Source organism: Cricetulus griseus, chromosome 7 (assembly GCF_003668045.3).
Source record: "Cricetulus griseus strain 17A/GY chromosome 7, alternate assembly CriGri-PICRH-1.0, whole genome shotgun sequence".
Taxonomy (NCBI): Eukaryota; Metazoa; Chordata; class Mammalia; order Rodentia; family Cricetidae; genus Cricetulus; species Cricetulus griseus.
In genome coordinates, this window is record NC_048600.1 from 33057724 (window position 1) to 33084948 (window position 27225).

The 27225-nt window shown below is 42.5% G+C and overlaps 1 protein-coding gene across 6 annotated transcripts in view; it reads right to left on the reverse strand.

Annotated features, from left to right (window-relative positions):
• Positions 1-3613: 3613 nt before the first annotated feature.
• The window catches only part of Bfar (bifunctional apoptosis regulator), a 37431-nt gene continuing 13819 nt past the window's right edge, over positions 3614-27225 (reverse strand). The window contains exons 2-10 of one of the 6 annotated variants that reach the window (XM_027424753.2): positions 24299-24344; positions 22748-22831; positions 21712-22048; positions 17039-17243; positions 16106-16275; positions 12253-12397; positions 8712-8885; positions 7299-7501; positions 3614-4725 (exon numbers count right to left, since the gene is read on the reverse strand). In XM_027424753.2, coding sequence (XP_027280554.1) covers positions 4533-4725; positions 7299-7501; positions 8712-8885; positions 12253-12397; positions 16106-16275; positions 17039-17243; positions 21712-21974 — 1353 coding nt within the window. In that variant the 5' untranslated portion in view covers positions 21975-22048; positions 22748-22831; positions 24299-24344 and the 3' untranslated portion in view covers positions 3614-4532. Of the gene's footprint in view, positions 4726-7298; positions 7502-8711; positions 8886-12252; positions 12398-16105; positions 16276-17038; positions 17244-21711; positions 22049-22747; positions 22836-24298; positions 24345-27225 lie in introns of all 6 variants that reach the window. The other 5 variants (XM_027424752.2, XM_027424754.2, XM_027424750.2 and 2 more) reach the window with 5 other exon arrangements.

Consider the following 27225-nt stretch of genomic DNA (forward strand, 5'->3'; position numbering starts at 1 on the left):
AAGATACTTGTGTCCCATGTAAGTGCTCATCAAAAGGTGATTTTCAATTGAGAAATTCCGTAGTAAAGTAGATAGGATGACTTGTTCCATGGACAGTCAGCCTCTTTTCCTAGCCATTCGGGCCAATGCCCAATGGGCCCATAAACAAAGTGGCCACGGTGGCAGAGATCAGGGTTATACTGAGCTCAGTAACATGGACTGACCTGGCTACAGCTATTGAGCATCAGATCTCATATAAGGCACCATTCCCCAAGGTGACTAGCCAGCAACCTGGTGGCAGGTTGATTGACTACATTGGATCACTTCTTCAGTAGAAAGGACAATGCTCTGTCCTTACTGGAGTAGATACTTATTCTATTTATGGATTTGCCTTTCCTACACATAATACTTCTGTCAAAACCCCCACCTGTGGACTTACAGAATGCCTTATCCATTGTCCGAAGATTCCACATAATATTGCTTCTGACCAAGGAACTCACTTCGCAGAAAGACAATTACAACAGTGGGTTCACAGTCATTCAATCTACTGGTCTTACCATGTTCCCCACTATCCTGAAGCAGCTGGCCTGATTAAAAAAAAAAAAAAAAACGGGATGGCCTTTGGAAGACACAGTAATAGCACCATGTAGGAGGCAGAAGCCCTGAAGGTTGGGGCAGGGTTTTCCAGTAGGTGGTACATTCTTTGAATCACTGTCCAATATATGGTAGGCTTTCTCCCATAGCCAGGATCCACAAGAATCAGGGGGTAGAAAAGGGAATAGTTCCACTCACTATCACTCCTATTGACCCACTAGGAAAGTTTTTGCTTCCTGTTCCTGTGACCTAAGTTCTGTTGGTTCCAGAGAGGGACAGTGCTCCAAGAGCCATAACAAGCATTTCATTGAGCTGGAAGCTCAGACTTCCCCTGGCCACTTTGGGCTTCTAATGCCCTAAACCAACAGGGTAAGAAAGGATAACAGTGTTAGGAAGGGTGATTGATCCAGATTACCATGAGGAAATTGGAGGTAAGAAAGGTAATGCCTGGAGTGCAGGAGATCCTTTAAGGTGCCTCTTGGTGCTACCATGTCCCGTGACTAAAGTCAACAGGAAACTACAACAGCCTAATCCAGGCAGCCTAATCCAGGTGACAAAGGATATAGACCTGTCAGGGGTGCAGGTATGGGTCACTCCTCCAGGAAAAGAGCCAAGACTTGGTGAAATTCTTGCCAGGGATGCAGGAAATGTAACAGAGGAAGGTAGTTATAAATGCCAGCTAAGGCTATGTGACCAATTACAGAAATTAGGATTATAGTTGACGTGAGTGTTCCTGTTTTATTTTGTTAAGAATGCATTTATACAGATGCTCATATTTTTCCCTCAATTTCTTTTTTTTTAAAGATTTTATTTATTATGTATACAACATTCTGCTTCCATGTATATCTGCACACCAGAAAAGGGCACCAGATCTCATAACGGATGGTTGTGAACCACCATGTGGTTGCTGGGAATTGAACTCAGGACCTCTGGAAGAGCAGTCAGTGCTCTTAACCTCTGAGCCATCTCTCCAGCCCTTTTCTCGATTTCTTTATGCAATATAACATCAATTAAGAGAACAACAATGGTTATCATATTTGAGTTTGAGATAATAAAAGAATGTCCCTCAAGAGACACTGCCACCGATTCTGTATTTGTGTGTGTGTGTGTGTGTGTGTGTATTTGTGTGCATGAGTGACAGTTATGTTAGGCATAATTATGACTCGTTAAATATATAATCCATTTGTTCATTGTATGTGGAATAGTTATGTTTAGGTGTCATTATGATCTGTTTTCATTTGTTAATCGTGCCCTAAGGACATATGATTATGTGTCAAGTTAACAGGGGGCAGATTTATGATAGCTATTCTTGGTCATTTCCTGAATTTAACTAAAATTCAAAACTGGAGGACACATCTCTGAGGAATTTTTGCTTAATTTGAAATAGGTAGATCCACTTGTAGTCCAGATCTTTGAGGTAGGGAGACACCTCAAAGGTGACATCCCTTGGGATCTTGAGGTGGGAAGACACACCTTTAATCTGGTTCTTGCTTTCTGCTGGAAGCTTTGCCTGCTTGCCCCCAACTTGCTAGCAAGTTTATTCCTTCACTGGCATTAGAGCCTATTTCTTTGGGATTCCAGCTCACCCAGTTGGACCGAACAACTACTGGATTCTTGGATTTTCCATTCACAGCCAGCCATTGTTAGATTAGCTGGACCACAGTCTATAAATCATTCTACAAAATCCCCTTTATATATGTATGTTGTGTGTATATATGCATGTGTATGAGTGTGCATAGGTACACAGTGCTTTTCTAGTTTTAAAAGATGTAGTTGAGACTATACCCTATTATTTTCAGTCTTTTCTATCATTAAATTAACGCCTCTTGAAAAGCAGCATTAGACTGGGGAGGTGGCTCAGTGGCAGAGCACTTGCCTAACCACAAACAAAGCCCAGGCTTCCATCTCTAGCACTGCCAACTTTTGGATACCAGAGGCATCTCCTACTTCTGTCTACTGTTTCTCAGGATCTGTGTAAAGAAATCCCCCTTTAGGCCAGGCAGTGGTGGTGCACGCCTTTAATCCCAGCAGAGGCAGGTAGATCTCTGTGAGTTTGAGGCCAGCCTGATCTATAGAGCAAGTTCCAGTACAGCCTCCAAAGCTACAGAGAAACCCTGTCTCGAAAAAAAACAACAAACAAAACAACAAACAAACAAACAAAAAAACCAAAAAACAAAAAAAATTTAAAAAAATAAATAAATAAAAAAGAAATCCCCCTTTGGGCTAGGGGATGTCACTAAGTTAGTAGAGTGCTTGCCTTAATGCATAAGGCCCAGAGTTCCATCACTAACACCATATAAAACTGGGTGTGGTTGCATGCATCTGAAATCCCAGAATTCTAGAGATCCAAGGATCAGAAGCTTAAAATCATCTTGGTCTACATAATCAGTTTAAAGCAAGCCTGTGCTATATAAGCTCAGATTTGGAGAAGTCTGAATGGATACCTCCCTTTTTATGCCCCCAAGCCTCCCCGGAAGGGTAGGAAGATTCAAGGACTAGAGCAAACCTGTGGCCCTGGATGCCCACTCTAATGGAAATTATAGCACCAGGCTATCTGGTTGCTCTAGGCCACATCTCCTCTTTTCCCAGAGCAGATCTGGGCATTAGTCATCTTTAAGGAATGGTGTTGGGGTCAATGTGAAAGGCCACAGGTGGAAATGGGATACTGGGAGGCTGGCTACTTGTGGTCTAACCTGGGCACTCCTGAACTGAGGACAGCCACTACCAGAGAAATAACCATTGTTAGCCAACCCCTACTTCATCATGGGAAAGGAAAGCAGGAAGCAATCTCCAGGGTTATGTCCAGGTATGCACAAATACTACAGTGTGTTCCTGAACCACAGAGTCACTGTCTCGTGCAGACAAAATCAGGTAGCTCAGGGGCTCCATGAGAAAACTGGGAAAGAACATTTTTCCTTCTTTGGAGAGATCACTAAGATGCATCCTGGCTCAACAATCCACTCAATGTGATTAGTCATAACACATCGAGCAACATAGGATTTCCTTATATTTCCTCAGCAATCAGATTTCTCTACAGAGGTTTTATTTGTATAAAAATCTTTAATTTTTATTTCAAGTAATTTTTTCAAACTTTCAAATGCAAAGTTTAAGTGAAATCTTAATGAATTACACGCCCCCCACCCCCCATACACACACACACTCTCTCTTTGGATGTAAGCTTGTTTCCACAAGGCCAAGGCTGATGAGCTCACACTCTACATCTGCTGTGTCCACACTGGCAAGAAATAAAGGTCACCCTTCAGCTCACTCCGTATTTATGATGGCAGCACTTGGCATAATTATAACTGCTGCTATACTCCAGAACAGGGCAATAAAGATTATACGTTATACAGTGTGAGAGCAGCTTACATATTCTTTCCTTGAATAGACTATACTGGATTTATCCTGCAGGTTACATTTTCAAAGTGAAACCCCAAGCTGTGCTCTCAGTCACCTGACTGGCTCAGCCTGATGGGAATCTCACTCAGCTCCCTGCTCTCAGGAAGGAGAGCTGAATTTCCAATAACCACAACAGGAAACAAGACAGCTAGCCATCCTCACTAAACTGGAAGCTTTCTCCGGCTTTACCCTGAAACCTACCAACTACTCAGTAAGAAATTGTGATTGAATTCTGGGCTTTCCTCTGTATTTTGTGTAAATAACTATCTATGCCTATGACCAAACCCTATCCTTGTTTTCCTGAACTTGACCCATAGGACAGGACTGACCCCAATAAGCCTGGTTTGGAGAGCCTGTCAGTCCATGAGGTTAAGGCTACTGACCATGGTGGCCTTCACTGTTGTTGTTTTGAGACAGGGAAAGAGGAGACCTGGTTAAAGCCTTGACACATAGAAGCAGCACCTTGCTTTACCAGGGGTAGAAATGAGTCGCTTGCTTCCTTGAATGCAACAGTTTGGACATCAGGGAGACTCACAGGCTCTCCTGGACCTTGCTGCTGGTCAGAACACTTGGGTTTCCAGTCGCCGGACTTCTTTGACCACCAGATCAATGTTAATAATTGGGTTGAAGTACAGAGCCCAGTAAAACAAACAGTTGCAGACAAACTGAGGAATGAGTGGCCAGAATATGGCCATGAATAGGCCCTGCGTAGACACTTTCCAAAAATGGCTCCACATCCTCTGGGGCACTGTCCTGAAAAGGAAAGAAGAGTGGTAGGGATGGGCTTGGATTTGCTGGGGCGGTGGGGATCCACCCCGTCATCGGTTCCCACACCTGGGAAAGCGCCCTGCCTCACCAGTCTTGCTCCTAGTACATGCTCCCTATGGATGTTCTCTGGGCACACTGACACAGCCTCTACTCTATTTGCTTTGTGGTACTTTTTTTTTTTTTTTCTGAGACAAAGTCTCATATAGCTCAGGCTGGGCTCAACCTTGCTATGTAACTGAGGATGACCTTGAACTTCTCATCTCTCTGCCTTTGCCTCCTGAAGGTTGGGATCTTCAGGCATGTACCACCAATATCCTGTGCCGGGGATGAAATACAGGCAGGGATAAAGCACAAGAATGGAGATGAATATTCTCTAAATGAATAAATGACACATGAGAGACTCAAAACTATTTACAAGGCCAGGGATCCTGTGAGAGATGGGACACCAATATGAAACTATGTGGTGGCCTGTCTGCCTGTAACTGTCTTCCTGAAACAGCTTGAATTGCTTTGGAGGTGCTGCTTTGTCTATCTGGGGGAATGTGAGCATGTACTCTATGACTGAGCTATACTTCCAGCCCTTCCCTTCCGCATTTCTCCCATGCAGTTCGCCTTGGCCATCAAAGTCCAGCACACTCCTGCAGTGTGACACGTCTGAGTGGGCACATGACTCAAGCTGGACTAATCAGAGTAAAGGCTTGTTTCCAGTGTGATGGGAAGAGAAGTGCTGGCTTTTTCCTGGCACTGCCAGGCAAGCTTTGGGGCAGACAGGCCATGAGGGCAATAAGAGCTGAGTAGCACAGGGAAGGGAAGCTTGCAATCAAGGTGGTCCTGAGCCAGGCAGCCCTGAGGAGAGTATTTGGGTCTTGGGTTCCTAACATGCTTTCTACTCTAGGTGGGCATTTCCTTTGTAGTAAGTTCAATTAGGTAGATTCCTGTCACTTGCCACCATGAGATCTATTCAAAGACTAGGTAGCCCAATGCTAGCATTCTATATTAATCCAGGGAAGTTATTATTTCCCAAGTACTGGCAAAGCAGAATTAGAACACTACAGAACTCCACCATGATGCCTCTCTGGCCTTTATTATACTGCTCCTTTCTACAAATAACCTGTTTTTCCTTCACTTATCTCTCAATTATTAAAATCCTTTAAACATTCCCCCAGAGATTATCTGGTTTATTATTAAATAGGGATGAGATATGGAAACCCGTTATGGGAATATATGCTGGTAATCCCAGTACTTGGTAGGCAGAGGATGGTTTGTTAAGCTTGAGACCAGCCATGAATTTTACATATATACACACATACTGGAAACACTTAAACAACACTAAGAACCAGACATGGTGGCACACACCTTTAATCCCAGACCTTGGGAGACAGAGGCAGACAGATATTGGGGACCTTAGTCTACATAATGAATTCCAGGCTAGACAGAGCTAGCTACAAAGCAAGACCCTGCCTCAAAATAAATAAATAAATAAATAAATAAATAAATAAATAAAAATGAAAACCTAAAAACTAAACAAAACCAAACCAATGAACACAAAGAGCCAGGCACAACAGTGTATGCTTATATTCTCCGATACTCAGAACCCTGAGGCAGGAGATAATCAGGGTGAGGCAACAGCAAAACCCTATGCTAACTAGTTTTTTATCAACTTGGTACTACTGAGAAAATGCCTTTTTAAGATTGTCCTGAAGGGGGCTGGAGAGATGGCACAATAGTTAAGAGTACTGACTGCTCTTCCTGAGGACCTGGGTTCAATTCCCAGTACCTGATTCAATCCCCAGCACCCACATGGCAGCTACCAACTGTCTGTAACTCTAAGATCTGACACCCTCACATGGACATACATGCAGGCAAACACCAACACACATAAAATTAATTAATTAAAAAATCAACTTGTGAGGAAAGGATTTATTTCAGCTTACTGTTTGTAGTCCATCATCCAGGGAAGTCAGGGCAGGAAACAAAGCAGAGGCCATAGAGGAGTGCTGCTTACTGGCTTGCTCCCCATAACTTTCGCTGCTTGCTTTCTTATGCCACCCAGGACCACCTTCCCAGGAATGGCATGGCCACAATAATCCTTAATCAACAAGATGCACCACAGGCTTGTATATAGGCCAATCTTTTTTAATTACTTAATTTTATGTGTGTTGGTGTTTGAGACAGACCCCATCTCTAACAAAATAAAATAAAGAAACCAAAGAAAATCAGGAACAAAACCAACTACTATACACAATGCAGTCTGCCTCCTAGACACAAGTAGCTTTCTTATTTGCTGCTTAAGGAATATTTCTCAAACCAGAGTCTGAGGAATCTCAGCAGATTTTTTTCTTTAAAGACTTCATTTTACTTACTGAATTATTTGCGTGTCCATGAATGGGTTTCTGCACATGAATGCAGTTCAAGAAAAGGATGTTGGATCCCCTGAGGCTGGAGTTACAGGCACTGTAGGCTGCCTGGTGTGGGTGCTACTTTAAAGGGAACTTCCTCATTGGTATTTCTTTACTAGCCCCTATTGCTCCCACCATCTCCCACAGAAAGGCACTTACTTCAGCTCACTTCTTGACCAGATCTTCCAAAAAGAGAACAACTCCAGAACAGACAGCAGCATGGCATTGACGATAAGGAAGCGTGATGTCCAGTAGTGGACCTCCAGCCAGTCCCAGGCAAACTCTGCAATCAGCTGGTATGGGAGAAAGGAGTACTTGACAAGGAATTCTCTCCACTGCCTCCATGTGGGCTCCCGCAGGTCCTTGAAGAAGAACACATACAGTCCCAATCACAGGATTGACTTCCATAGTGATGCTGATAGGAGAGCTTTACATTGTATAAACAATCACATACCCCTTTAATAATCTAAATTGTATTTTTTCAGACAGCATCTTGTTATATAGCTCTAGCTCGCCTTGAACTCACATTTTTCCTGCCTCAGTCCAGGGCTCTAGGATTAAAAGCATGTGCATGGCTTAAAATAGAACATTAATATATCAATCTCCCTTGTAATAATTTATCTTAAAATACATACAGATAGGGCTAGAAAAACAGCTTAACGGTTAAGGATACATGCTGTACAAGAACCAGAGTTTGGATCTTCCATACTTCATAAAAGCCAGGTATGAAGCTGAGCATTAGTGGTGAAGGTCTTCCATCCCAGCACTCCAGATCAGAGGCAGGTGGATCTCTGTGAGTTCAAGGCCAGTCTGGTCTACAGAATGAGTTCCAGGATACCAGGACTACACAGGGAAACTGCTTCAAAAAAGCAAAAGAAAAAAAGGAAGGAAGGAAGGAAGGAAGGAAGGAAGGGCCAGGTGTTGGTGGTGCATGCCTTTAATCCCAGCATTTGGGAGGCAGAGGCAGGTGGATCTCTGTGAGTTCAAGGCCAGCATGGTCTACAGAGTGAGTTCCAGGACAGGCTCCAAAAGCTACACAGAGAAACCACATGTCAACAGCAGCAAAGCAAATGACATTACTCTCAAATGACCAAGTAGAATCAGAGAAACAGTCCCAGTAAAAGGAATCTCCCAGAAATTGGGGAGCAACACATGACATGGGAGAAACAATTGGCCAATGCCAGCAGTCATACCCTGGACCATGGCTTACTACTGTGAGGCCTTCAGGGAAGATTCAAACCCTGCTTTGTAGTAGGCTAACTATTACCCTTTAGGGGTCCTTCCAAATTTGAAAGGCCATATATCTAATCTCTTAGGGTGTTCTGGATCTACAATGACTTCTTTTGCAACAAAAGCAATGCTTTTTACAAAAAAAGAATTTCAAGACTAAAAGGGTCATCACTCTGGTTGAGTAATACAGAAAATGAAGCTGGCTTCCAGGAAAGGGCCAGTCTTTCTTTTCTTCTCCTGGGAACTCTCCCTGAAAAATTCACAGAGGCTGGTGTACTCTCTCCAGTTCTGTACGATACTGCGATATGGTAGAATTACTTTTTCCAGGAACCATGTACCTACCAGAAGCTTAGTGAGGATGTCCTCCCCAGAGCTGCCTTCCTGAAGAGGGCAGATGGTATGGATGAAAGGTAGGAAGGAGTCTGTGTAGTCAAACAGGTACAGGTACAGCAAGCCAAGCCTTGGGGAGCTCTTGAGGGCATACAGTAAGAACAGGGACCTGCCTGGGTTGACAGCCTGCAGAGGACAAATACAGACAGAGGACCATATTATATACATGCCTGCTCTCCACCTGCACTCCTTCAATGTTCCATGAGCCTTGCCACCAATCTTTTGTGCGATATAGAGCCTGTTTGTTGGGTTATACTGTATAAAGCTCCAGTCTTGTTTGACATGTCTGCACATACCTCTACTATCAGCAGGAAGCCTGAGAATCTGAGGCCAGCCTTGGTATCAGAACAAGTTTAAGGGTAAGTTACGCAGCAAAAGAATATCTCAAAACGCAAGAGGTTAGCTAGGTTTGATAGTGCATGCCTTTAATCTCAGTTTCAGAAGATTCAATGCCTTCTTATGGCCTCTGAGGGCACTTGGCACACATATGGTACTCAAACACATAAGTAGGACATACACCCGAACACATTCCAAAAAAAATATATCAGGCTAGGCAAGACAGCTTAGTGTAAAAAAGGCACTTGCTGCCAAACCTTACAATGTAAGTTTGATCCCTAGGACCCATATAATAGAAGGAAGGATTTCCTTCCAATATCTGTACATTGTCCTGACTTCCGCACATGTGCCACTATATGTGGCAGCTATATGTATGCACAAACACCCAGAGATAAACAGTATTATAAGACATACCACCAGCTCAGCAGGGTGTCGAACACCTATCATCCTGGCACTTATAGAGGCAGGATGATTGTTCAAGACCACTATCAGTTTCATTGATGTTGACTCCACCTTGGGATCATAAAAAACAAAAACCCAAACCAAAACCAAGAACAAACTGTACAAATTTCCAACTGAGAAACTCCATACTCATTCTGCTTAATATTCTAGGTATCAATCCATCAGAATTAACTTCTGATGGGGAAAATATACTGGGTGCTTTATATTTTCAAAAAGGCCCAAGAGAAAGGGAATTCTTTCTTACCAGAGTATCAGTGGTAAGAGCTGCAGCCTCTGGATCTCAATCTACATAACCTTAATTTTCCCCTTTAATCAGTTAACAGCACTTTTTACAAGTCTCGTCCCCTCTGAGACTTAAATTTACCTGGACATTTTACAAGTCACCTCCCCCCACTCCCCCCAGACGTGAGGCGCCAGCTTTTCTCAAGATTTTATCTGCCTTCCTGGTTCTAGGAGATATGCATGCCTGGTATTCTTGCTATTGCCAGAGAATTAATTGTTAATTGTATCTGTGTGGGTATATAAACTGGAAGCCTTGTGGGATAAAAAATAACTTTTAGAGAATTTTTAAGAAGAACTTTTGGAGAGCTTATAGAGGGAAAATTATTACACAGAACTTTTGAGGAGAAATCTTAAAGAGAGTTTTTAGAGAGAGAACTTTTGGGAAGAACATTTTTTGAGGACTAAAGAGCCATGAGAAGAATGAAATGTGTATGAACTGATTCATACAACCTCAGGTCATTTAAGTCAGCCCAATCTGCCTGTTGTAAGCCTCCTGCCTGAACCCTCACTACAATTCTTCAAAAATTAGGATAAAATTGGGAGCCTGAGGGAGGAAGATGGCAAATTCCAGCTATGTCTACACAACTGAGATTCTGTATCATCTACGCTGGGTATTAAACATGGCCTCTTGTGCAGGCATGCTAAGATCTATAAATAAGCTATCCCAGTGATCTCATTAACACACAGTCATTTTCTCTTTTTCAGTGAGTATCTTTGTGTCTGTTATTTAACTGTTGCTAATGATGGGCACAAGTTTCTTTATGTGTGTGTTTGAGTCTGTGGTTTATGTGTTCGTATTTATGAAGCTATTCTCCCCTGTGTGCAGAGGTCAAAGGCCAACAATAGTGAACTCTTTCTTGTTTTTGTATCACAATCTCTCACTGAACCTAAACCCTACCAATTTGGCTGGCTGGCCAACAAGATTTGCTTTTGACCCATTAGAGCTAGGTTTATACACACAGGCCACCATGCCTTGTTTCTCCACGGGAGCTGGGAATCTGGACTCAGCTCATGCTTGCACAGAAAGCACATTACCTACTCTGTCACCTCCCCAGACCACAGGGTTGTTTTTGTTTGGTTGGTTTTTTGATACAGGTTTTTTTCTGTGTAGCCCTCACTATCCTGGAGCTCCCTCTGAAGACCAAGCTGGTCTCGATTCAGAGATACACCTGCCTCTGTCTCCAAGTGCTGGGGTTAAAGGCGTGTGCCAGCACCCCCCTCCCTTAGGTTGCTTTTAATGTACTGCTATGACCAATTACATTCAATATTTTTCCCCATCCAGACTTGATGGTGCGTGTCTGTAATCCCAGCACTAAGGAGTCTGATGCAGGAGAACAGTGAGTTCCAGGCCAATTTTGACGACAAAGACAGACTGTGTTTAAGAAACAAAACAGTACCCCACTTTCAAAGCCAGTGCAGTTTACATTGTGAGGTTATTAACAAACTGTCCACTAGAATAAGGCTCAATTCAGTGACTACCAAGAGGAGTAGGCTCTTTAATGTTATATCAAGAATGGATAAAAGCCACTTGATTGTTCCATTTGCATCTCTTGAACTACAAACAAACATTTTCCACTATAAGTTTAAGAGTTATATGGTATTATCTTCCTTCACAATGTCTCTTTCAATATGCATATCTGTATATTCTAGATACTTGCTCTTTAGTATAGTATACATTATAGTCTGTCTGTGAAGGAAAATCAACTGACACAGTCATGATGAAAATCCAGTTATCAAATACAGTTTAGATGAAGCTGTGTATTATTTGTGGCCGAATAATTCCATTCCTCTACATATATTGTAAATAATCACCTGTATATATGAGCTGAATGAAGAATGATGAAATGTCTAAAGCAGCACCATTAGTGTTAGTGAAAACAAAAAAGTTGTTATTGTCCATTAACAGGAAAATCCATAAATTGTTACACATACATCCAGTGGAGGATTACATAAATGAGAAAAAGAATGAACTAGAGCCCCAGGGAGAAGCGGCTATTTGTAGAAGACCGTATGCTTCTTCAATCTTGCCTGTAATATAATGCATTCTGTGGACACCACCCACAGATTAGGGACAGAGACCTGAGAGGGCTGTGTAGCACCCACTGTAGGAATGAACGTGGTACCTCTAGGGAGGGGCAATACTTGAGGCTTCCATATCTACAATGCTTTCTTTCTTAAGTTACACAGCGAGTAGGAAGATGATTGCCAGTTATTTTCTACCTTGTTTTTTCAATTAAAAAACAAACAAACAAACCGGGCGTTGGTGGCGCACACCTTTAATCCCAGCAGTCGGGAGGCAGAGGCAGGTGGATCTCTGTGAGTTCGAGACCAGCCTGGTCTACAAGAGCTAGTTCCAGGACAGCCTCCAAAGCCACAGAGAAACCCTTTCTAAAAAAAAAAAAAAAAAATTTACCTTGTACTCCCAAAGATTCTGGGGTGGCTTCACACCCAGGGCTCTCACACGCTCCAGCTCCATGAGGATAACTCTTCTGTGGCTACTGTTTTCTATGGTGTATGGTGCCCTGGAAAATTCTTCCTCTGTCAAAGTTAAAAGCAACCTGGAAGGGAAAGGGTTAGAAATGCCTTTTGAGATTAAAATGGAATTCAGGCCTTACACACTGGGTTCTTCTGCCTTACTGTGCAAATATGCAGGCTTGCTTGGAAGGCAGAACGTTAAACTCAGGAAGCAGCACAGATGACTGCCAAGAGCAGTTTGCTTACTACCAGTCAGTTACTAGTAGGAAATATTTTCACAAACTATCGTCATTATCTATTTAACTCTGCAGAGAGTAGTATCATGCCCATTTTATGGATCACAAACTGGCTTCAGAAATAAAATGACTTGCCTTAGGCACAACACGGTATTTGTTCTTAAGCCTCCAGTCTGTCAGTTACAGATTCCTGTTGTCATATATTACTTTATCTTTAAAAGAGTGTGTGTAGGAGAAAACCAGAAGGAAAACCAACTGAACATTATTACATTAAGAATGGTTGTTTTAGTTGGGTTCAATAGTGCATATCTGTAATACTAGTGACATGGAAGGCTAAGACAGAAGAATGGTTCAGTTTGAGGCCAACCTGGGCAACATATTGAGATCTCAATTTCAAAAAAACAAAAACAGCTGTTGTGTTGGGATATTGATTCAATGTAACATTTTTTAAATTTAGTTTTTTACATTCCAATCCCATTCCCCCCTTCCTCCCATCTGCTCCATGGAGAGGGTAAGGCCTCCTTTAGGAAGTCTACTAAGTCTGTCCCATCATCTAGTTGAGGCGGGATCAAGGCACCTCTTCACCCCCACACTCCTGTGTCTAGGCTGGGCAAGGTATGTCTCCATATAGAATGGGCTCCACTAAGTCAGTTTGTGCATTAGAGTTACATCTTGGACCCACTGCCAGTGGTCTCATATATTGTCCCAGTCACACCATTGTTGCCTATAGCAAGGGAGTCTAGTTTAGTCTTATTCAGGTTCCCCATTTGTCAGACCTGAGTCAGTGATCTCTCACTAGCTCGGGTCAGCTTATTCTGTGGGTTTCCCCATCAAGGTCTTGACTCCTTTGTTCATATTATCGCTCCTCCCTCACTTCAATTGTATTCCAGGAGTTTGGCCCATTGGCTAGTTGTGGATTTCAGCATCTGCTTCCATCTGTTTCTGGAAGAGGGTTCAAGCTTCTCTGGGGTTGTGGATTGTAGGCTGGGTATCTTTTGGCTTATGTCTAGTATCCACTTATGAGTGAGCACATAATATATTTGTCTTTCTGGGTCTGGGTTACCTCACTTAGGATGTTTTTTTTTTTTTTTCTAGATCTGTCCATTTGCTTGCAAATTTTAGGATATCACTGTTTCTTTCCACTGAGTAGTACTCCACTGTGTAAATACATCACATTTTCTTTATCCATTCTTAGTTTGAAGGCTGTCTAGGTTGTTTCCAAGATCTGGCAATTACAAATAATGCTGCTATGAACACAGTTGAGCAAATGTCCTTGTGGTGTGAATATGCCTCCTTTGGGTATATGTCCAACAGGGTCTTGAGGTAGGTTGACACCTAATTTTCTGAGAAATCACCATGCTGATTTCCACAGTGGCTGTGAAAGTTTGCACTCCCAAGGGCAATGGAAGAGTGTTCCCTTTCTTCACATCCTCTCCAGCATAAGCTGTCATCAGTGTTTTTTATCTTAGCCATTCTGGTATAAGACAGATATTGATTCAATTTAATAAAAGTTATAAATCCCTTATTTATTTTCCTCACCAATAAACAATTATCTAGGGGCTAGCGAGATGGCTCAGCAGTTAAGAGCCCTGCTGCTCTTTCAGAGGTCCTGGGCTCAATCCATGTAACTCCAGGTCAAGGGATCTGAATGCCATCTTCTGGCCTCTGAAGATGCCAGGCAGAAACATGGTACATAGACAAAAGTGGAGGCAAAACCACATACATATGAAAAAATAAACAATTTTAAAATCACTATCTAAAAAGTAAATAAAATGACAAAACAAAATGTAAAAACAAAAACAAAACCCTAATAATTTATTTTTACAATGACTCAGTGTTAAAAAAAAAAAAACCCTCACATTATGGGGATAGAGCTCAGTGGCAGAGAATGTAAAAGCTGGGTTCCTCCACATAGTTAGAGTTCATGGGAGACTATGGTGGGAGAAGTGAATACTCAAGGTCAGCCAAGATATACACTGTGAAATCTGCCTCAAACAAACAAAAGCAAAACAAAACCCAGCAATATTTATATAACTGTATAAACATAAAAAAGCTAGGGCTGGGGAGGGTTTCAAGGGTAGAGAGAGGGGCTGGCACATTCAAAGTCCTATGTTCTTCCATAATTAGGAGTAACATAGAAATTAAAATGTCACTGATATAAAATGAGTCAGCCCTGTGGAAAACAGTTCAAATACAGATTGACCCTGTGATGCGGCCACTCTTCTCCAAAAGAGTTCCCAGAATACATTATCTACACACAACCTTGTGTGTGAATGATCTTAGCAGCACTCTTCAGAACAGCCACAAATGGAATCAACCCAATGCCCACCAAGTGAAAAACTGACAACCTGGCTTTTCAGACACAGAGTAAAGCACAGGCACATGCTTTTCTTCATGTGTGAACTTGAAAAGCTGCAAACAAAAGGGTTACATACTGTATGATTACATCAATATATAAGAACCACAGACAGGGGCTGGTCAGAGGTTAAGAGCACTGGCTGCTCTTTCAGAGGTCCAGAGTTCAATTCCCAGCAACCACACGATGGCTTGCAACCATCCGTAATCAGATCCGTAATCTGGTATCCTCTTCTGGCCTGCAGGCATACATGCAGGCAGAACACTGTATACATAATACATAAATCTTAAAAAAAAAAAAGAACCACAAACAAATACATTTCTGGGTAAAGATAAATGGTATCTGCTGAGGGAGAAGGGAGTGAGGATGGACCATTAAAGGGAAGAATGTTCTTTTGGGAGTCAGGAAATTGTTCTAAAGGAAGACTGGTTGTACATCTGTGAAGACATTACAAACCCATGTTTACATTTGTTTATGCTGTGGAACATTTGTTTTAATGATGCAAAGATGTGTTGCATTCTTTTATGTTGTATTTGCCTAACTCTGTGAAACTGTGTTACTTTGCCTGTCTAAAACACCTGATTGGTCTAATAAAGACTTGAACGGCCAATAGCAAGGCAGAAGAAAGGATAGGTAGGGCTGGCAGGCAGAGAGAATAAAAAGGAGGAGAGATGTAGGAGAGAAAGAAGGAGGAGGACTCCAGGAGCCAGCACCCAGCTACATAGCAAGCCATGGAGTAAGGAAGGAAAGGTATATAAGAATAGAAATAGAATAGAATAGAATAGAATAGAATAGAATAGAATAGAATAGAATAGCCCAAAGACAAAAAGTAGATGGGATAATTTAAGAAAAGCTGGTTAAGCTAAGGCTGGGCATTCGTAAGAAAGAATAAGACTCAAAAAAAAAAAAAAAAAACAACAACAACAACACATGTTTATATACTTCTAATAAGGATTTGTGGCGAGTAGAATGTATCTCACTAAAGTTATCTACATGCCTGATATGCCAGAGGTTCTATGTTTGTTTGGGTTTTGATTTGTTTTTTGTTTGGTTTTTTGTTTGGTTTTCTTTATGAAGCCCTGGGTGGCCTAGAACTTACTAGGTAGACCAGGCTGGTCTCAAACTCACAGAGATCCCACCTGCTTCTGGGATTAAAGTTAGGCATGCCTGGCCTGGTGTGTCAGATTTTTTTTTCTCACCTTCCATTTACTCTTTCAGATAAGAACCTTTCTCTGTACAGAGAGGCCCAAGGGCCCAGCTGTTCTAACCAGAGGACAACTTCTTCTGCTGTCCATTTGGCCACAGCCTTGTGCACCAGGAGGCCATGCTCAGACTCTCTGCTGCGCCAGTGATACACAAGCAGGATGACCTGAAAGGAGACAGGCTGTCAGAAGTAGAAAGGTCAGTTTCTGAGGATGTGAGTATGGGGCAGGGCAGGGGCTTCATCTGAGAAACGATGCCAAGCCCATACGGGAAAAACAGGGAGCCTCTGCCATGGCAAAGTGAGGACACAGTGTCTACAGACTCACTTCTGCTCATGGCTGGACAGAGGGATCTGGAAAGAGTAGACAGCAGACAGCGGAGGAACAGTGGTGTCCCTGATCCCACCAAGTCATATGCCTTTTCTATTGGAAATTTCAAGATTTCAAGAAGTCTTTGCAATGGCAGTGATGGGTGTGCTTTTAAAAGTCCAGCATCGGGCTGGAGAGATGGCTCAGAGGTTAAGAGCACTGACTGCTCTTACAGAGGTCCTGAGTTCAATTCTCAGCAATTGAACACATGGTGGCTCACAACCATCTGTTATGAGATCTGGTGCCCTCTTCTGGTGAGCAGGTATACATGGAAGCAGAATGTTGTATACATAATAAATAAATAAAATTAAAAAAAAAAAAAGTCCAGCATCAGCGAAGACATGGTTTGTCTGCCTTGTTCTGCACAGGTCAGGAGGAGGACTGAATAGGACTGAATAGCCCTTACCAAGACAACGACTACTGTATGGTCTCTGTTACCAACATCCAATTTTAATGAGGTAGATATGGTCACACCATCAACTGTTTCAAGTGATGTTAGAACAACTGACTTCAGAGGTAACTGTGGGTGACGCAGGGTGCAGATTAAACAGCCAAACTTACTGCCACACCAGTTAAAGCTGTGAGTACACCGGAGAAGAATCCCCCTCCTCTCTGCTGATTCACTCGCCCTGTGCTGGCAGTTAGGGGACTCTGATCATTCCCATATTTTTGAAAGGCTGCAAGACTTTGGACTATGTCATTATTCTGCTGAATGTCTTCAATCCGCATTCTAATGGCATCAGGAAATAACTTTTCAATGGCATCCCTGTGGAGAAGAGAGAAATCACAGGACAGATATTTGACAAAACACAGAATTCAGAGACCACACCCACTAATACAAACATTGCATAATCCACAAGGGTGCCTAGGAGAGCAGCAAAGAGTTCTGCTTTATAACAAAAATAAAAACTTAAGAACAATCTGTGTATCCACCATTAAAGAAATGGTGGATACCATTTCTATACTAGGAAAAAGGAATTCCAATACTAGGAAAAACGAATCAGATTCCTTTTTCCTAGTATTTTCTAGAATACTACTAGGGTTTGAACCTAAGGTCTCATATGTGGTAGCAATGTGCTTTGGCACTGAACTACAGCCCAGCCCTTGATGTATGCATGCCATACACACATTGCCAGTATGGCGTATATACCTTTAATCCCATACCTTTAAACTCCAGGGGCAGAGCTCTGTGAATTTCAGGACAGCCTGGTCCATATAGAAAGTTCCAGGATAGCCTGGGTGACACAGTGGGACTGACTCAAAAAAATTACAATGATTGTGTGCACATGTGTTCCATGGGTCATGTATGTGTGAAGGTTAGATGACAACTTTCAGGAATCTGTTCTCTCCTTCTATCATTGAACTCTGGTCATGATGCTTGAGTGGCAGTATTATTACCTGCTGAGCCTGAAATACAATACTGAATTCTTACAGAATACTACATATTTTTATATATGTACCTACTGGGCCATTCCGTGTCAAGCTGGATAATTTAGGACATATATAAGATTGGCTGACAAAAGTATATTGCAGTGCCACAATGATAATATAGTACTGAGGTGGGAATATACCAGCCTTTTTCTTGCAGCATATATGCTGAAAAGTATCTGTTTTAATTTTTTTATTTTTTGAAAGAGGGTCTCATGTAGCCAGGCTGGCCTTGAATTCCCCAAATAGCTGAGCATGACTGAACTCCTTGATCCTGCTTCAAAGGGCATTGTTTTTCATCTTTTTGTTTAACAGATTTACTTATTTCATGTGTGGGTGTGTGTCTAAGTATTGTGTATGTGCACCATCCCCGGAATTGGAGTTACATGTGTCTGTGAGCTGCCATGTGGGTGCTGGGAACTGAACCCAGGTCCTGTGCAGAAGCAGTCAGTGTTTGTAGCTGCTGAGTTCTCTCTCTAGCCCTCTTCAAAAAAACTCCGAATGAATCACAACTAAGTCATACCTGATATTACTCTGCAGAAAAAGGAAAGGATTTTGAAGTGAGGGAGGTCTTTAGCCTAATTATTAATTTTGAATTCTTGTAAAATAATATAAACAATAATCTGGACATAGCTGCTAATGCTTGTAGCCCCAGAATTCAGGAGGCTGAATAGGGCGATTACTGTGGTTTTGAAGCCAGCCTGGGCTACAGAGTGAGACCCTGTTTCAAAGACCCAATGAAAAGTAAAAAGTATATGAATGTATATGTGAGTGTACTACTTATGCTATTATTATAAAAATTAGCTTACAGAAATGGAAAATGAAGTTCAGCTGGAAAGAGTATTCTATATAATTATTTTTTTTTGACAGAAGTGCTATTTCCTCTTTAAGAAGAAATCCAGTTTATTTTTAAATAATATTTTTGAGAGTTTCATATATGAATACTGAATTTACATCATTTCCACCTTTCCCTCTTCTCCAATTCCTCCCCTTAAAATTAATGACTTCTGCTGGGTGGTGGTGGCACATGTCTTTAATCCCAGTACTTGGGAGGCAGAGACAGGAAGATGGATCTGTGAGTTCTAGGTCAGCCTGGTCTACAGAGTGAGTTCCAGGACAGCCAAGGCTGTTACTCAGAGAAACCCTGTCTTAAAAAAACAAACAAAAGATAAAAAACAAAACAATAAAATATTAAAGACTTCTCTATAAATGTTTTATACATAAAACCCACTGAGTTCACATGTTGCTCAAATATACATGTGCTGAAGGCCGACCATTTGGGAATAGGATGGCTTATTAGCGAGCTTGCCCCTGGAGACTTTGGATTCCCCTTCTCAGCAGCCACTGATTATCTGTGGCTCTTGTCCTAGGGGTAAGGACCTGAGAAATTTCCCCCAATCACATTAGCATGTCAACCGTGAACTGGTGGTATGTTCATTCCGGTCTTGTTTAGGAGAAAAGTTTTCAGATTTCACGGTTATAGTTTTCTTGTCATGTCTCAAAGATACTTCCTGACACCAAGCATCCAGACCCTCTGGCTCTGTAATCTTTCCATGATTTTCTGTGGGCTTTAGGTGCAGGGTTGCGTCATAATCAGCTGGAGCTGAGTGCCACAGTCATGGATTCTCTGGGAAGAACAGCAGTTTTGGACTTCCGGAGCAGCATGTGTCTGCTGTAAGAAGCTTCTCTGATGAGGAGACAGTGCTCGCTTACCAGGCTGGTCTGCTGGATGAGCTCTGAGAGCCAGGCTAGGCATGGGGAAATCTAGGGCTCTTTCTAAAAATATTTTTGTTGCATTTATTTATTGTGTGTGTTTATGAATGTATTGACTTTTGAGGAAACCTTCCCATTTTCCTCTGCATGGCACATGCCATGGAGAGCTGGAGGACAGCTTTTCACTGTGTGGATGCAGGAGATTAAACCTGAGTTGTCAGGACTGGCAGTAAGTGTTCTTATCCATGGAGTCATCTTGCTGGCCCCTATAGGGCTCTTTTCATTTTCAATTATGTAAAATCAGGGAATCCTCTTTCCAGGTAAGATTAATCTTCAGATAAAGTAAAGCTGACCAATGCTGGGTTAATGGACTCACAGACCTTTGTGTTATTCTACTGATCTGAGAAAGGCTAGGTTTGTTGTTAAGGCAACAGCAGAAACAAGGATCAAAGCTTCAGAGGCACTGGGCATAGGGCACACATCTTTAATCCCAGCAGAGGTAGGCAGGTCTCTGTGAGTCCCAGACCTGTCTCAGAGAACAATCAAATGAAAAAACAAGCACACAAACAAAAACTACACACACACACACACACACACACACACACACACACACACACACACACCCAATAGCACCCCTCACATCAAAACCAAAACCTAGGAGGATCTGAAGAGAAGGCTCTGTGTCAAGAGTGTTGTTGGTCTAGAGGACTAGAGTTTGATTCCTAGAACCCACATGATGGATCATAATCTTAACTCCAATTCCAGGAGACCAGATACCTTCTTCTGACTTTCTTGGGCAGCAGGCACAAATAAGATGCACATACATACACACATGAAGATAAAACATCATACATGTAAACAAGCCTAAAACACAAAAAGAAGAAGCTGGAGAGATGGCTCAGTAGTTAAGAGCACTGGCTGGGGGCTGGAGAGATGGCTCAGCAGTTAAGAGCACTGACTGTTCTTCCAGAGGTTCTGAGTTCAATTCCCAGCAACCACATGGTGGCTCACAACCACCCTGAATGAGATTTTGTGCCCTCTGCTGGCATGCAGGCACAAGACTGTATACATAATAAATAAATAAAATCTTAAAAAAAAAAAAAAAGCACTGCCTGCTCTTCCACAGGTCCTGAGTTCAATTGCCAGCAACCACATGGTGCCTCACAACCATTTATAGTGGGAGCTGATACCTTCTTCTGGCATAAAGTTGAGAGAGCACGCATATGCACAAAATAAATAAATAAATCTTTAAAAACAGGAACCAAAATCAAATCAAACACTGGAAAGGCCCTCCTTCATGGACTAAGAGAAGAACTGGCCATCTGAAAGGCCTTGTTGCTGGCTGTGAGACAAACTCCAGCAAGTGACAGCAACTATGGGTTTTATTTACAAAATATGAATATCAGCCCCAGTTTCTAATGGTATAATTCCATCACTTTCTCCGTAAGTATAAATCAGTAAGAAGTGTTCTAGAGCCACTTGGGAGGCAGAGGCAGGAGAATCTCTGTGAGTTTGAGACCAGCCTGGTCTACAAGAGCTAGTTCCAGGACAGGCTCCTAAACCCTGTGGGGGGGGGAGATGCGTTCTAGAACAGGGGATTACAAGCAATTGTCATAATCAGAAATTTATTTCTGTTCCTTCCTGTAGAACAAAACAATCAGCTAGGCATGTCAGTCTGTACCTATAATCCCAGCACTCAGGAGGCTGAGGTAAGAGGACCAGTGTGAGTTTGAAGCCAGTTTCAACTGAGTGAGAACCAGTCTCAAAAAAGTGAAAAACAAGATGGGTTCAGGGGGATGACAGGAAAGGGTAATGGGAGTGGAATTTGGGAGGCAGACAGATCTCTGAGTTTAAGGGCAGACTGATCTTTACAGCAGCTTCCATGCCAGCCAGGCATGACACAGTGAGACCCTGCCTAAAAAACAAATAAATAAAACAGAAGGACAGGTGACAGACACTTATGAGAAAAGGAGTCTGGTATTTTGGTTTTAAGCTCCAAGAATGATCTGCCCTGAGCCTGTTTCTTTTTAAACAGCAGTTCCCACAGAGAAACCACACGGAAAATCCATGCTGCCAATAGAACCCAGTGTTACCTGAGGAGAATGTTGACTTTGGGGAAACCTTCCCATTTTTCTCTGCATTCTGGACACTCTGTCTTCTTTGAAGACATCCACCATAAAGCTAGGCAGTGCCGGCAGAAGCTGTGGCCACAGTTCAAGGTGGTGGGGTTAACCAGGGTATCATAACAGCAATGGCAGGAAAATTCATTCACAGAAATCTGAGGGCTGGTGCTGATGACTGGACTATCTTCCTCCTGCCCTGCCACATTCGGGTCGTTTTTCTGAGGCTCTTCCATCTCTCAACAAATTCTGGGATCCACACACATAGAAACTTACAGAATCAGGACACTGCTATAATGCATTCTAAGGTCTAGGGAGGAAGCAATGAAACACAGTGAATAGTAGCTGTGATCTTTAGATGCTGCTAATCTGCCACAGAGCGCTCTCTCTCTCTCTCTCTCTCTCTCTCTCTCTCTCTCTCTCTCTCTCTCTCTCTCTCTCTCTCTCTCTCTCTCTCTCTCTCTCCCCTCCTGCTTCATACTAAAAACAGAGGTATGCACCACCACACCTGGTTTCTGTGATGCTAGGGACTGAACCCAAGACTTCATACATGCTAGACAGAAACTGTCAGCTGAGCTGTATCTCCAGCCCCTAGAGTTCTAAGCCTCAATCAATGAATCTATTTTGTATGGTGCTGGGGTTAAAGCTCAGGGCCTAAGGCATTCTAGGCAAGTGGCTTTTTTGTTGTTGTTCCCCACACAAATAAGACAAGGATTCTCTGTAGCTTTGGGGCCTCTTCTGGAACTCGATTTGTAAACCAGGCTGGCCTCAAAATCCGCCTGCCTCTGCCTCCCGAGTGCTGAGATCAAAAGGGTGCACCACTACTGCCAGGCAAGAGTTTTTAAAACTGAGCCAAAACCCCAGCCCTAGAGTTCTGGTTTTTAACATGACAAATTTAATAAGATTTTATACTCTATAAACCACTGGCAACAAATATGCATCAAATACACCTCATTTTGAAGACTGAGCATGGTGTCATACATATATTATATATACATTATATACATACCTATAATCTCAGCACTTGAAAAGTGGAGGCAGTAGGATCAACAGTTCCAGATCCTTCTCAGTTAAATGTAAAATTCAAGATACCCTGTCTCAAAAAATAAAACAATTCCATTTGTCTACCGATATTTGCCTTCCCCTGATTCACCGTTACTTCATAAGGGCTTTACTGGAGTTCTCCAAGAAAGTTAATGAGTTCTTGTTCTCCTATACCCTGTGCCAGGCCAGCTCCCCCGTCACTCAGTATTCCGTTTTCCCAAAACAACCTCAACATGCACAGAAGACCACAGAAACATACTAAAGACTCTAGACAGGCTCTTACTATGTAGCACTGGCTGTCCTGGAACTCAATGTGTAACTCAGAGACCATCTTGATTCCCAAGTGCTGATGCTATTACTCCCAGATCAAAGAGTCATTCTATCTAGGTCATACAATTTTTTGTTTGTTTTTTGGTGGCAGAAGTCTCAGGTAGTCCAAACAGGCCTTAAACTAGCTGCGTAGCTGAGAATGACCTTGAATTCCTGATCTTCCTACGTCATGCTGGGCTTATTCTGAGAGACACCAGGGACTTCCAAAACCAGCACTAGAATCATGCTAACCAATTAACACATGATACCAACTGAATCACATCCCTACCTTCGGGGTACTTTTAACAATGAACAACAGTACCCCATAAACCCTTGGAGTTAAGACTCTCAAACACCTAGCTCCTTAGCATGGACTGGCCACATTACTGAGATTCCTCCAGCTCTGCCTCAACTGTGAAAAGGTAGAAACAGGGCTGGAGAGATGGCTAAGCAATTAAGAACTTTGGCTGGTCTTTCAGAGGTCCTGACTTAATTCCCAGCAACCACATGATGGCTCACAACCATCTGTAATGAGATCTGGTACTGTCTTCTGCCCTGCAGGCATATGTAACACTGTATACATAATAGATAAAAATATTAAAAACAAACCAAAAAAACATTAAAAAAATAAAAGACAGAAACAGTAGAAACCTTAAGGCCTTCTCCAAAGGACCAGAGGAAAGGAAGGGCTTCCAAGGGGTCTGGTGGGAAGCTAGGCTGAAGAAATGATTATTCAGAGCCAAGTGTAATCCAAGTACTCAGGAGCTAGAGGCAGCATGGTGAGCCAGAGTCTGAGCCACACAGTGAAATCCAAGTCAACCTAGGCTATAGAGTAAGACGTCTCAAAACAACAACAAAATTTCGGGGCAATGGTGGTGCACACCATTAATCCCAGTACTCGGGAGGAAGAGGCAGGTAGATCTCTTTGCGTTTGAGATCAGCATGGTCTACAAAAGCTAGTCCCAGGACAGGCTCCAAAGCTACAGAGAGACCCTGTCTTGAAAAACAAAACAAAACAACCCAAAACCAAAATCAACAGCACCCCACTCATCCATAAAAGGAGGGGGGCAAAGGGTACATATTTCTCAAATTTCTGGTGTTTTGGTAAGTTCTCCATCTTGCTATTGCTATTCCCGATGGCCAGAAAGACAAGGGCTTATGCACTACACACTTGGAGACACCATGTTAACAGTCAATATATACATACCTGTTCAGTAGTTGGGGAGGGTCACAGGAGTCAATCTGAAATTAGCCTAAGAGCATATGGAGACCATGTCAAAACAAAAGCTGACCATAGCTTACACCTGTAAATCCAGCACCAAGGAGGCTAAGGCAGCTGTGAGGGCTAAAATTAAATTACTGTACTGTGCATAAGAGATCTATCTAAAAAACAAAAATGCCTCTAGCCAGTAAACTCCACTTGCCCTAGGGCAGATAACTTCCTGGAGTGCTGAGGGCTTTTGTTCATATAAAGTAATAAACCCAATGCAAACAAACTTGTATAAACAAGGTTGGTTGCTCCAACTACAGAGGAGGTGCTTGATCACATGAAGGTAGGATTTATGTACACAGGAAGAATATCAGGATGTATGCTTGCACCACTCTCCCATAGGATGAAGACAGGGAGTACATAGCCTTGTGGGTTTTGCCTTTATAAGCACTACATACAGTCATTCTGTGGCCAGTATTTAATAAAGTTTGCTTCAAAATTGCCTTGAAAATTGTGGTAGTGGTCTTAATGTCAACCAGTAGGATCTGGTCCACATGGTATCAGGCCAGACAGGGGTACATAGCAAAAATAACATGCAAATAAAACACAAAAAAATGGACATAGGCTCCAGTGTGCAGCTCAGCATCCTTAGTGTGACAGTGCTCCACTGTGACGTTTGCAGAATCAAATATATCAATACTATCAAAGTGTCAATTACAAAGCCTAACATATGATAAGATATCATAAGTATCTTTGTTTTGGTTTTGTACTGCTAAGGATCAAAACCAGGGCCTTGTCTACACTGGGCAAGTGTTGTAGCACTGAGCTACATCCCCAGCCCAGTGCACTACTACTCACTAAGCATCTCCTAAGGGTAGGTCTTGAGCCAGGTCCTTAGATAATGACAATCACACCGGACTCAGAGCCAGGTGAAGGATAAACGCCTTCTAAGTCAAGGCTAGGCCTGCCTCAGACACTGTTCTGTGTTTTTGCCAAAATCACCAAGTGACAGGGCTGTGATCTGATACGGTGTCTCCTGTGCCAGGTTAATGAGACTTGAGGACGGCAGAGAACATATAAAGGTTTCAGAAGCAATGAGGTCAGTGAAGCAGAGTTCTAGATGACAAATCTGTGAATAAGGGGTGGATGGGCTGGACTAAAAGAATACAAAGATGTCTTAGTTACTGTTTTGTTGCTGTGTTAAAACACCAAAACCAAAGTAACTTACAGAAGGAAGGGTTTGGGTTTTTTGTTTGTTTTTGTTTTTTGGGTTTTTCTTTCTCTCTTTCTTTCTTTTTGGCTTATGCTTTCAGAGGAGTAATAGTCCATCATGGCAGGGAAGCATGGCAACAAGCAGCAGGCATGACTGGACCAGGAAGCCGAGAGCTCCCATCTTGAACCACAAGAACAAAGCACAGAGCTAACCACAAATGATGCTCATCTTTAAAGTCTCAAAGTCCACCCCAGGTGATACACTTTCTACAAGTAAAGCCACATCTCTTAAGCCTACTCCAACGGTTCTCTACTAACTGGAGACCAATTCAAATGTCCAAGGCTCTGGGTACACTTACCATTCAAACCACCACCCCAGCAAGGTATTGATGCCTGGGTTTAAGGAGGCAGAAAACAATTTAGGGACTAGAGATTAGCCCTGTGAGACAGAGAAGAAAATGTATAAAAAAATATACTAAGGGCTGGAGAGGTGGGTCAGTGGTTAAAAGCATTGGCTGCTCTTCCAGAGGACCTGAGTTCAATTTCGAGAACCCAAATGATGGCTCACAACCATCTGTAATGAGATCTGAGGCTCTCTTCTGGAGTGCAGGGGCACATGCAGGCAGATCAGTCATACATAAAATACATAAATAATTCTTTAAAAATGAGGAACCAAAAATTCAAATTAATAAAAGTTTAAAAACTTAGGCCCAGAAAAGAAAAAGTCTAATGATAAAGGAAAATTTAACTCCTTAAATCAGGAGTGCCATGGCTGGCGCCTGATTCCCTGCTCTCAGAGAAGGGGAGGTAACTGTCCACCACTCCTGTTAGCATTCCTTTGCTAATTGCTAGTCATAAAGATCCCCAGCCCAGGGGATCACTGACAGACCCTGTGACCCTGTAACCCCATGCCCTGTCTTATCTCAGTCAAATGTATCTCCCTTAAAATGTATAGTTACTGACTAACTCTGTACTTTGTATGACCTTACGTAACCATGGAAACTCTGTAATTTGTGGCCTTCAACCTTATGGTCTGGCCCTTAAAAAGCTTCTCTTTTTGGCTGGTTGGCATCTCATTTGCCTGCCATGCAGTGAGATCCTAGCTGGCCAGCTTGAAATAAAAAGAAACCTTTTGCTTTTGCACAGGAATGTCGACTCCTTGGGTTAGTCCCTGGGCTCCGCAAACCTGGCACAACAAAACAATATATAAAAAGGAAAAATTAAAAATTGATGTGTAAGGGAGATGGTTCTATCATGTGAGTTTGGAGTCTCAGCACCCACGGAAATTTGGGCACAGTGGTATGTAGGCTTGTAATTCTACCATCAGGAAACCAAAGACAGGGAGATCCCTGGGCTCACTGGCCAATCAGTATAGCTGAACTGACTTCCAAGTAAATCATTGTGTCAAAAATTAGGTAGATACTTTGAATCCCAGCACGTGGAAGGCAGAGGCACTCTGTGGTCTGTGAGTTCTTGGCCAGCCAGAGCTATAAAGAACATATACAGAGCTATACAGTCTGGGGGGTGAAGTGGGAGAGCTTTAGGACAGATACTCAACACTGACTTCTCCTTTGTAAGCACATGGGGGGAAGGGGGAAGCAGCAGTGGAGCTGCTCCAACACACATTCCAAAAAGGTGCCTGTGGTGGATTGAGTAAGAATGGCCCCATATTGAGCGGTGATGGTGCACACCTTTAATTCCAGCACTCTGGG